Source organism: Lytechinus variegatus, chromosome 6, assembly GCF_018143015.1.
Source record: "Lytechinus variegatus isolate NC3 chromosome 6, Lvar_3.0, whole genome shotgun sequence".
In the NCBI taxonomy this organism is placed as follows: Eukaryota; Metazoa; Echinodermata; class Echinoidea; order Temnopleuroida; family Toxopneustidae; genus Lytechinus; species Lytechinus variegatus.
The window spans coordinates 1,534,782-1,548,023 of NC_054745.1; the positions used below are offsets into that span (position 1 = coordinate 1,534,782).

At 32.3% G+C, this 13,242-nt stretch overlaps 1 protein-coding gene across 12 annotated transcripts in view; it reads right to left on the bottom strand.

Moving 5' to 3' along the window:
- Positions 1-678: 678 nt before the first annotated feature.
- LOC121416798 (NACHT, LRR and PYD domains-containing protein 12-like) overlaps positions 679-13,242 on the bottom strand; it is a 47,920-nt gene continuing 35,356 nt past the window's right edge. For 3 of the 12 annotated variants that reach the window (XM_041610291.1, XM_041610285.1, XM_041610286.1), the window contains 5 exons: positions 8,706-8,873; positions 7,591-7,758; positions 6,483-6,647; positions 5,382-5,549; positions 679-1,159 (listed from right to left, as the gene is read on the bottom strand). In XM_041610291.1, coding sequence (XP_041466225.1) covers positions 1,058-1,159; positions 5,382-5,549; positions 6,483-6,647; positions 7,591-7,758; positions 8,706-8,873 — 771 coding nt within the window. In that variant the 3' untranslated portion in view covers positions 679-1,057. The remainder of the gene's footprint in view (positions 1,160-5,381; positions 5,550-6,482; positions 6,648-7,590; positions 7,759-8,705; positions 8,874-13,242) is intronic. The other 9 variants (XM_041610289.1, XM_041610287.1, XM_041610290.1 and 6 more) reach the window with 9 other exon arrangements.

The window sequence follows — 13,242 nt, forward strand, 5'->3', positions numbered from 1 at the left end:
ATATGATTTACTACCAGTTTAGATACCATTGAAAGAGATTTCTTAAAAAATGCCTTTCGCCAGCCATTGCAAGGCATATTCAGTGTGAGGGGGTCTTTAGGCCGATGGCCATCGGGGGAAGGGTACTAATGATGTTCCTTCGATGTGAATAGTTTAAGCCAAATCTTTGACCATCATTGTATAATTTGTATAGTATTGTACAAAGCAGTTTCACAACCAATTTAGGTACAATTACTGTATTCTACTTACATATAAGTTAAAATTGGACAAAAAGCTGTTTCATGACCAATTTAAACACAACTATTGTATTCCTTGTACATTTAAACTAGTATCTTAAAAAGCTATTTATGAACAATTTAGGTACAACTATTGCATTCCTCATATGAATTAAGTATTATAAACAAGCTGTTCAAGACCTTTTCAAGTACATTTATTGTATACCTTATATGAATTAGTTACTATTGGAAGAAGAAGTTTCATGATAAAATAAAAATAATATAGGATTTGTATAGCGCACGTATCCACCTTGCTAGGTGCTTATGGCACTCCTATATTACCCCGGCTAAGCTAGTCTACGGATTATGGTGCACACAGCATTTTGATGAATTTCTTCCTGCCAGTACCCATTTACCTCACCTGGGTCGAGTGCAGCACAGTGTGGATAAATTTCTTGCTGAAGGAAAACACGCCATGGCTAGAATTTGAACCCACGACCCTGTTTGAAAGGCGAGAGTCAGAACCACTAGACCACAACGCGATGAGTTTAATTGCAATCATTATGTTCCTCATAATTATAAATTAGTACTGTAAATAGTTATTTCATTTACATGACCAGTTTAGGTACAATTATCGTATGCCTGGAGCATATTTCTACAAAAGCCATTTCATGACCATTTAGGTACAATTATTTCATTTGTCATACATTTATAAATGAGTTGGCCCATTGTAATGATCATATTAATGAGCAGTATAAGAACTGTTTATACATTGATCATATCTAGGTTGTATCAGCCTGAGTGAAGAGGTCACCTTTAGCTTTATAAGTTTATTAGTTCACCTACCGTTTCTCGTCACTGACTGCTTGTAAGAATGATTGAAGATCCTTCTGAGGCTCTTCATTGAATATGAAATTTCCTTTGCTGATCTGAGGGAAAGAACCCTGAAAGAATAGAAGCATCATTGGAAATAGTAATTCACAAAATCATTTCTTTATTCTCATTTTCATAATGCTCAAAATTGTATTATGCATAGAATATACCTTTCTTATTTTATACAAGTCATATGAGGTGCGGATCCAGAGTTGGACTTATCTCCTCAAATTCAAATCAAAAGAAGAAAACTGAAACGAGGTGAATTTTAAATAGTGATGAGAAAGAACAGAAGGAAGATCTGAGGACAAAGAGAAAATAGAGAGAGAGAGAGAGAGACAATGCAACATAAATATAGTGTTTATCACAATAAAATTTCTCAATTTGATTATTTAGTGTTGTGAGTCCTTTTTGTACTGTTATGTATCCTCTTAAATTTCTTGATTGTTATTGTCTAAAAATTGACCAAATTGAATTCATGAAAAACCATATCAAAGAACTTCAATATTGCCTTGCATTATTTTGAGTTTTCAACACACTTAACCTTTGCTTACACGTATGTAGAAAACAAATACAATTTACATAACCTATGACCTACTTGCAAGATCTAAACTTGCCATGACACTTCATATCCTATATCTTTAAAAGAATTGACCTTCTATGTTATTTTATCAATCATTTTCTTGCTTTAATACTCCATTGTTTTAATGGAATTACATGTATCAGCTTTTGTAAGTTATAATCATTTTGAAAATTGATAAATATATACATGTACCAGTATCTATTGTATTTTATTTTCACATCTTTTATCATTAAAAGAATTAACCTTCTGTGTTATTTGACACACATTATTTTTACTGCATCATTAATCATTTTCTTGCATTAACACTCCATTGTTTTAATGGAATTACATGTATCAGCTTTTGTAAGTTATAGTCATTTTGAAATTGATAAATATATACATGTTCCGGTATCTATTTTATTTTTATTTTTACATCTTTTATTATCAAAAGAATTAAACTTCTGTGTTATTTGACACACATTATTTTTACTGCATCATTAATCATTTTCTTGCTTTAATACTCCATTGTTCTGATGGAATTAAATGTTCAGCTTTTGCAAGTTATAATCATTATGAAATTGTTTCCAACATTTAGCAATTACATTACAATTGAACCTTCTGTTTCTCAATAACATATCAATGCTTCTACATGGAATTTGCCTGATGCAAATTCACAAATGGAGAGGGGGGAGGGATCCACTCGCCAATGGAAGTGCCCCCCCCCCTGTTCTCATCATTTCATCAAACAGAATACATGTAATTTAAAAATTCCACCACTCTTTCCTATCCTTACTCCTCCATCTTTCTTTTTCTCAATATCTAATAGTCTCCCCAAATATTATATTATGCCTCCTCTCTATCTTTACATCTATCATAGAGCTATTACAATAGCTATTACAATAGCTCTATGCATCTATCATTCTACATTGTTAGACAAACTTTGCATCATCAATCCTTTTCCCATGGTAAACTGTTATAAAATCTAAATTTAAAGTTGACTGTGATATGGGTCTCTTAAAAAATGTTTCCCTTTCTGAGACTCACTAAATAACTAATGACCCAAAATGCACTTTAAGAAGAATATCCCTTTGATTAAATTATGTTCATTATGTAAAAAATAAGAATTAATATCTGAATTAGACACCAAAATGTCAGTGAGGGCAATAGCAATTAATAATAAACATTCCTGATACCTTGAAGCAGTGTAAAAAGAACTCTTAATGTTCTCTAAAGGTTAGATGGTTTATTTGATAGAATGTTAAATTTATCTTTTGAAAATAAACAAGATGACACCTGTCTAGATGTTTAGTAAATGTACACAGTAATTCCTATCATTTAACAGAGATGTATAAAATTCGGAGTTCACATGTCATTATCCACATGATAGAGTCTCACTTACTTTCTTAAGTTTTATTTTTCATCCAAATTGTTTATATACACTATGTAATAGTGTCAGGGAGATTCCCTAAAATGTGTACAAGCCATTCACATTTGTTATCATGTTAATTACATTCATGTACATGCTCCCCTTCATTTGACTATTTCTGACTTTGGTTGACTACAAGGTCAAGTACACAATAATTGTAAACATCTAGACAAATGGAATGTAAATTAGTTACTGGAGTTTACTGGTTGGTACAGCATAATGGATTTCAAAGTTAGTTCAACATGAATAGCTCCATGTATTAATACAGATCATGTGCATGTATAGTGATTGTCTTTGTAGAAAAATCATGAATATTTTTCTTTTACAAAGTTCACAATTTTGACAATTCTACAAATAGTTCCTTTCTCTAAAAAATATTGGATTTCATTCTAATTTCTATTCAGCATTATTAATTGAAGTCGATGGTGTATAACATCCAGGAAGTAGGACTGTGATTCATTTAGGGCACTAAATTAATCTAGAATACAATATTCAATCATGGTTAACATTAATATAACCATCAGAGACAAGCACTACATGTAATTTTGCAGACTGTTCATTGCAACATTTGATATTGGGGTAAATTTCCATTTCTTTGCTAGACCTACAAATTTTGCTCCTAGTAGTTACCAAACAGAATTAATAAATTTGAAATTGATATTTAAATACCAGGGTAGTAAACTATCCTGTACTAACACTTCAATCCAATTTGCAGCCTGTCAATATCCACTATTCTATTTCAAACAAAAGTTATTAAAAGACCATTCATAAATTATATCCTATAAAGCAAAATAAATAAAGCAAACAAGCAAAACACACAAACACCCATAACCCAATGAATTAACGTAGTATAATAACTCAAAGTCAGTAAGATTGGGCTTAATACACAGTGCTTCTTCTAGGTCAATGGATGAGATTGTTGACAAGTCTCATGCATTCAACACACAAACATAAACCCCTCAAAAAAAGTTTTGCAACTCAGTTTTGGGGGATGATATCTTTTTGGTTAATGAAGTATAAAAGATGAAACTGGTATCATTGGAAAGCTGAATTATTCCTCTTAATACTATGACATGCCATTTGCTGTGATTATGTAATCATGGAATATGCAATCACCCTGAACTTTGAGAAAAGTCAGAAGTGAAATGTTGGAAAATGCATTTATTTCTAACAAGAGTCTCCATTTCTATAGAATTTCCACCATGCAGGTGACAGTGAATGCACTCGGTCCATCCTCGAAACAATTGGAAATTCGCTATTGGAAACGACGAATTTTGCAACATTTCATTTCTTACATTGTTGCATATTTATCTTGTCTGTGTATTTCATGATAACACTAGCATTACAAATGACACATATCGTAAAGAGGAATATTCATACTTTCCAATGACACCACTTTAACATGATGGCACACTAAGAAATTTATTAGCACTCAAACTTGAGTTGCAGAACTTTTTTTTGAGGGGTTTATATCTTTCATTACACACATAAAATTTAAAGGTAAAACAACATTAAACTATTCATTTTCAATATAAATTATGAGTGCTATAAAGCCATTGAGATGTATATTCTACAGATATATCAGACACCAACTCACAAAAAATAGGTTGAGCAGGACAAAAACATATTTATTGTCTTGCCAACAGATATTTGTTGATTGAAAAACATTAATTTGAAACTCATGTTTAAAGGCAGGTATTTATCTTCTACAATATGTGAGTCAGCAAGAAAACAGTATGTCCATATTCATATCCATTTTCCATTCCAGCTTTTACCCTGCATACCATCTCAATCTAAACCACCTGGTCATTGTTCATTTCATCCTATTATTATGTTCCATGTATACACTCAATGTAGCTCTCACTGTACTGTATACATTGTATGTATCATGGTCAATATCACTCTCATACACATACCACATGCACCTCTGATATTCAATGATCTACTTTCTCTCTCACCTTTTTGAAACTGATATTTCTCTTTATATCTTACATGTGTATTATCATATTAGAGATGACTAGGAAGAATCACTTATGGATAAAGTTAAAAACGATTCCATGTTTCGACATCATAAACCAAACACCTGAAGATAATGAATTGACAATTTCTCAATTACATGTAGAGCCAAATTTCTTAAACATTTACTCATCTAGTCTCCTTTATTAATAAACACTCCCAAACAATACATCTAAATATTATAAAAAATTATGTTCTCTAACATATCTAACACTATGAAATCGAATAAACACTGTCATTATTCCATGTTTTCAAACATGGTGTGAGAATAAAGTAGAGGCAGACATACCTTCAAGGTTGAAGCCTTCTCATTCAGATGAGAACAGAACTCCTCCTGGTCATAAACTCCACTCAGTGTCAGGTTAGTCAGGTTAGGTAGGAAGCATACAGCTCCTGCTATGTGATGTGAAGAGGCTGATGATAGAGGCTTAATATTCTCAATCTGAAGAGTATGGACCTACATGTGTACAAACATTGATCATTAAACATACATGTACATATCAGATGGTATGATCATGCTGTAATGCTTCAAGTTAAACTGGTTCAAAAATGTGTTGATAAGGCTAATGTTTGCATCACAACATAACATTTTAGCATCCATACCTGTTTAAGCTTCACAGCTTTTCTGTTGAGGTGTATTTTGTTAAAGGACAACACATTTTAATATAGATGAATTTTGAAAGAATTATTACAGGTAAACTCTGTACACTTATTCTACAATATAACATCACTTTCAACAATTTCTGAGATATCAACAGATTGATTTAAAAGATCATACATATGAAGACAATAATCTCAGACACTCTGTGATCTGTATGTTTGTGTACTTCATATTTGTATTCTATTTTCAGTAACCTTTTACCCTGCATACCATCTCAATCTAAACCACCTGGTCATTGTTCATTTCATCCTATTATTATGTTCCATGTATACACTCAATGTAGCTCTCACTGTACTGTATACATTGTATGTATCATGGTCAATATCACTCTCATACACATACCACATGCACCTCTGATATTCAATGATCTACTTTCTCTCCCACCTTTTTGAAGCTGATATTTCTCTTTATATCTTCCATGTATACCAATTTCATCAGGAGATGTCTTGTTAAACTCACAGACGGACAAAGATGTAAACAATTTCTTACTTCTGCATCAATCATAACCAAATACACTTGAGGACATGCAAATTGTTTCAATTACAGCATACCTGTGCATTAGAGCAAAATTTCCAAAACATTTACTCATCTAGTCTCCTTTATTGTACACCCTAAATAGTATAAAAAATATGTTCTTTAATGTATTTAACACAATAAAATTAGATAGACATGTTTTCATTATTTCATGTTTTCAAACATGATGTGAGAATAAATTAGAGGCAGACATACCTTCAAGGTTGAAGCCTTCTCATTCAGATGAGAATAGAACTCCTGGTCACAAACTCCTATCAGTGTCAGGTTAGTCAGGTTAGGTAGGGAGCATAAAGCTCCTACTAGGTGATGTGAAGAGGCTGATGATAGAGGCTTATTATTCCAAATCTCAAGAGTATGGACCTACATGTGTACAAACATTGATCATTAAACATACATGTACATATCAGATGGTATGATCATGCTGTAATGCTTCAAGTTAAACTGGTTCAAAAATGTGTTGATAATGCTAATGTATGCATAGATGTATTTCACAACATAACATTTTAGCATCCATACCTGTTTAAGCTTCACAGCTTTTCTGTTGAGGTGTATTTTGTTAAAGGACAACACGTTTTAATATAGATGAATTTTGAAAGAATTAATTATTACAGGTAAACTCTGTACACTTATTCTACAATATAACATCACTTTCAACAATTTCTGAGATACAGATTGATTTAAAAGATCATACATATGAAGACAATAATCTCAGACACTCTGTGATCTGTATGTTTGTGTACTTCATATTTGTATTCTATTTTCAGTAACCTTTTACCCTGCATACCATCTCAATCTAAACCACCTGGTCATTGTTCATTTCATCCTATTATTATGTTCCATGTATACACTCAATGTAGCTCTCACTGTACTGTATACATTGTATGTATCATGGTCAATATCACTCTCATACACATACCACATGCACCTCTGATATTCAATGATCTACTTTCTCTCCCACCTTTTTGAAGCTGATATTTCTCTTTATATATTCCATGTATACCAATTTCATCAGGAGATGTCTTGTTAAACTCACAAACGGACAAAGATGTAAACAATTTCTTACTTCTGCATCAATCATAACCAAATACACTTGAGGACATGCAAATTGTTTCAATTACAGCATACCTGTGCATTAGAGCAAAATTTCCAAAACATTTACTCATCTAGTCTCCTTTATTGTACACCCTAAATAGTATAAAAAATATGTTCTTTAATGTATTTAACACAATAAAATTAGATAGACATGTTTTCATTATTTCATGTTTTCAAACATGATGTGAGAATAAATTAGAGGCAGACATACCTTCAAGGTTGAAGCCTTCTCATTCAGATGAGAACAGAACTCCTCCTGGTCACAATCTCCACTCAGTGTCAGGTTAGTCAGGTTAGGTAGGGAGCATACAGCTTCTACAAGGTGATGTGAAGAGGCTGATGATAGAGGCTCAACATTCACAATCTCAAGAGTATGGACCTACATGTGTACAAACATTGATCATTAAACATACATGTACATATCAGATGGTATGATCATGCAGTAATGCTTCAAGTTTAACTGGTTCAAAAATGTGTTGATAATGCTAATGTATGCATAGATGTATTTCACAACATAATATTTTAGCATCCATACCTGTTTAAGCTTCACAGCTTTTCTGTTGAGGTGTATTTTGTTAAAGGACAACACATTTTAATATAGATGAATTTTGAAAGAATTACATATTACAGGTAAACTATGTACACTTATTCTACATTATAACATCACTTTCAACAATTTCTGAGATATCAACAGATTGATTTAAAAGATCATACATATGAAGACAATAATCTCAGACACTCTGTGATCTGTACGTTTGTGTACTTCATATTTGTATTCTATTTTCAATAACCTTTTACCCTGCATACCATCTCAATCTAAACCACCTGGTCATTGTTCATTTCATCCTATTATTATGTTCCATGTATACACTCAATGTAGCTCTCACTGTACTGTATACATTGTATGTATCATGGTCAATATCACTCTCATACACATATCACATGCACCTCTGATATTCAATGATCTACTTTCTCTCCCACCTTTTTGAAGCTGATATTTCTCTTTATATCTTCCATGTATACCAATTTCATCAGGAGATGTCTTGTTAAACTCACAGACGGACAAAGATGTAAACAATTTCTTACTTCTGCATCAATCATAACCAAATACACTTGAGGACATGCAAATTGTTTCAATTACAGCATACCTGTGCATTAGAGCAAAATTTCCAAAACATTTACTCATCTAGTCTCCTTTATTGTACACCCTAAATAGTATAAAAAATATGTTCTTTAATGTATTTAACACAATAAAATTAGATAGACATGTTTTCATTATTTCATGTTTTCAAACATGATGTGAGAATAAATTAGAGGCAGACATACCTTCAAGGTTGAAGCCTTCTCATTCAGATGAGAACAGAACTCCTCCTGGTCACAAACTCCACTCAGTGTCAGGTTAGTCAGGTTAGGTAGGGAGCATACAGCTTCTACAAGGTGATGTGAAGAGGCTGATGATAGAGGCTTATCATTCTCAATCTCAAGAGTATGGACCTACATGTGTACAAACATTGATCATTAAACATACATGTACATATCAGATGGTATGATCATGCTGTAACGCTTCAAGTTAAACTGGTTCAATAATGTGTTAAGGCTAATGTTTGCATCACAACATAACATTTTAGCAGTCATAATTGTTTAGGCTTCAGTTTTCTGTTTAGGTGTATTTTGTTTAATACTATACATTTTAATACCTATGAAACGTGAAAGAAGGAATTATTACAGGTTATCTCTGTACCTTTATTCTACATTATAACATCACTTTCAACAATTTCTGAGATATCATGAAATGATTAATTTTAAAAGATCATACATGTTAAGACCTTGATAATCCCTGATACTCTGTGATATGTTTGTTACTTCATATTTGTATTCTATTTTCAGTAACCTTTTACCCTGCATACCATCTCAATCTAAACCACCTGGTCATTGTTCATTTCATCCTATTATTATGTTCCATGTATACACTCAATGTAGCTCTCACTGTACTGTATACATTGTATGTATCATGGTCAATATCACTCTCATACACATACCACATGCACCTCTGATATTCAATGATCTACTTTCTCTCCCACCTTTTTGAAGCTGATATTTCTCTTTATATCTTACATGTGTATTATCATATTAGAGATGACAAGGAAGAATCACATATGAATAAAGTTAAAAATTATTCAGTGCTTCGACATCATAACCAAACACTTGAAGATAATGAATAGACAATTTCTAAATTATAGCATATCTGTGCATTAGAGCCAAATTTCCAAAACATTTACTCATCTAGTCTCCTTTATTATTAAACACTCCAAAACAATACATCTAAATATTGCAAGAAATTATGTTCTCTAACATATTTAACACATAGAATCGAATAAACACTTTTTCATTATTCCATATTTTCATGTGAAGACCATAATAATCTCAGATACTCTATGATATGTTTGTTACTTCATATTTGTATTCTATTTTCAGTAACCTTTTACCCTGCATACCATCTCAATCTAAACCACCTGGTCATTGTTCATTTCATCCTATTATTATGTTCCATGTATACACTCAATGTAGCTCTCACTGTACTGTATACATTGTATGTATCATGGTCAATATCACTCTCATACACATATCACATGCACCTCTGATATTCAATGATCTACTTTCTCTCCCACCTTTTTGAAGCTGATATTTCTCTTTATATCTTCCATGTGTATTATCATAAGAGATGACTAGGAAGAATCACATATGGATGAATTTAAAAAGATCCAAACACTTTATTTTCATTATATAGCTTTTCTGTTTAAGTGCATGTATTATGTTAATACTAAAACCTCTGAATATTGAAAGAATTAAATTTTCCAAAATCATTTATCTTGGTCATGTACTGTTGGCATTATATAATATAAACTGCCTTATTCTTGTGGAAGCGCAGTGGTGTAGCGGTTCTGACTCTCACCTTGTAATCAGAGGGTCATGTTTTTGAATCCCACCATGGCCTAGCGTCCTTTGGCAAGGCATAAATCAACACTTTGCCACTCTTACCCAGGTAATAATTGAGTACAGGTAGGAAACAACCATCATTGTGGTTGGTTTAGCAGGTGTGCACCTATAAAAACAGGCTGCTTAAAGCTTAATTAAGTGAATGGGTAACAATAATTGTAAAGCGCTTTGAGAAGTCGTAGACTGATAAAGCGCTATATGCCAATTATTATTATTCTCAAAACAAAATTAGATGATTTACAAGTTTACAAAAGCCTGTAATTGATGTGACCTACATGTATAATTACTTTTCAATGCAAAGAACTTAATAATTTCAAACATTCTTTCAAGAACAACATGTGCTGCTACTGCATGTCTACATAGATGTATTCCATTTTCAGAAGCCTTCACCCTGCAAACCATCTCAATCCAACCCACCTGGTCATTTTTCATTACCTTCACTCTATGTATATTCCTTATACTGTAATACACACATGTATCATGGACATTGTCATTCAATATCACTCTCATACAAATACCACATGCACAAATTCAATGATCTACTTTCTCTCCTACATGTAACTTTTAAAGCTAATATTTCCCTTTTTAACTTCCATGATTATGAAGTATTATTAATTAAAAGATGTCTAGGAAGATATGGATTTTATAAAGTTGAAAACGATTCCATGTTTTTCATCAATTAGATGTTTTGCGTCAAAACACTTGAAAGTATAACACACTTTAAATGACAGCATACCTGTGCATTAACCAGATTTTTAAAAATCTCTCATTTAGTCACCTTTATTTATAAGCACTCTCAGATAATATTGTCTACATACATGTAGTACAAAAATTTGTTCTTAAATGTAACTATCCACGATTACATTTTTCGATAAAAAGGGCAGCTGCCCAAAATAATACATAATATAAAATGCATAAATAGTATCTTAATGGTTTGTGATGATTTATTTTCACCAAACATTATGAAAAGAATTTGCTCGCATATAACATCAATCAAATATTTAATAACTTCGTTTATTCGTTATGATGGATTTTCTTGAACCTTCAATATTTTTTAATATTTTCTCTTATTTTAATCATTTTTTTTGTCAGGGTGAACTTCCCCTTTAAATACATTTGCTATGTTCTTCCTTGTACATACATCAGTATGAAAAGAATCATGAATCGGCATTGGTCAGTTACTTAATATATAGGCCTACCGTAATTATGTAAACCTGTGTAGCGATTATAACCAGAACTTCATAACAGAATTAGCTGGACACTAAACCTGTGCATTACATGTAAAACAAAAAAATATCCAGGATACTAAAGGGGAAGTTCACCCTGAAGAAAACTTTATTGTGAAAATAGCAGAAAAAATAGTAAAAATATTGGTGAAGGTTTGAGGAAAATCCGTTAAAGAGTAAGAAAGTTATTAAAGTTCAAAATTTTTGATTTGTGAAGTCATAAACGAGTAGCTGCCCCATGTGTTATGTAATATAAAATGGATGAATTTCAAATTTTGTATGGTTCCTGATGACTTAATTTTGTTTTCTTTTCATGATCGGGTGTGAAATGATTTGTCTATTGATATACAAAAGTTACAGTGAAAACCATTTTCAATTTTCTGAGAAAATGACATTTCATTGATTTTTTACCATTCGCTTTGTAGGAATGCTGCTCGCATATGACGTCACAAATCAAATAATTGAAATTCTAATAACTTTTTAATTATTTGATGAATTTTTGTCAAACCTTCGGCAATATTCTTTATTATTTTTTCTATTTTTATAATAAACTTTTTGTCAGGGTGAACTTCCCCTTTAATGCACCTTTTGTTTGTTATTTAAAACAATCTAGAGGGTATGTTAATACATATTTGGTAATAATATTTTGCATTATACAGCGCTTAACACAACGGAACAATGTCACTAAGCACTTTACAGAAATATTACCCAGATCAAAGGATCCTTGCAGGTCCGCATGCAATGTATGCACCTTCTCCACTCCCTGGGGAGCATTCCAACAAGAGTTCCAAGACTCAATTGCTAGGCATACTATTTATAGGCTTTCGCATCCTACCGGGTACCCATTTAATGCCTGGGTGAAGAGTGGCAAATTGTGGATTGACGCCTTGCCAAAGGACGCCATACCATGGTGGTATTCCGAACACACGACCCTCTGATTACAAGGTGAAGGTCAGAACCGCTACACTACTGCACTTAAATGTACATGTACAATGTCTTTGTCCATCAACTATCCATTGTAATCTATTAAAACGTTTCTTTCTATCTCTTTTTAATACCAAGAGCCTCATAAAAGCAGCTAGGTTGAAAGATTGGCCTCATTTTTAAAATAAACATTACTTAGAGATTGGTGCTAATTAGTACTACTACACTGTACCTCATTTGATTTGTCTGGTCTGAGCAAAGCTCCATCCCAAACCATCAATGACATTATATGCTACATTTGCTTTGTTTTAGCTTTCTTTAGAAATGATAGATTGATAATATTCCTGGCATTATTACGCTGTTAAAGTGATTGGTTAACATTGGTTTGACTTTTAAAAAATCTGAGCTAGAAGGTCACACTTGTCACATATGTCTGTGATATGTTACAAAAATGAAGCCTTGAAAAAATTGCATTCGAAAATCATTATTTACTGATTCAAAAATTGAAATATAAAGTGACCGGAAACACCATCTTAGTCACTTTCATACCATACAGTTATGTGTACTATTTAGGCGTCTATAAGACGCCTATTTACAAAATTGGGGTTTGCCTTGTAGTTTTAGCTTTTCATTCTCAATGGTTGTTTTCAGGGTTTATTAGTTCAAATACATGCACTTGTACACATGTTTCATCTTGGTTTGAGAATTTTTTAAAT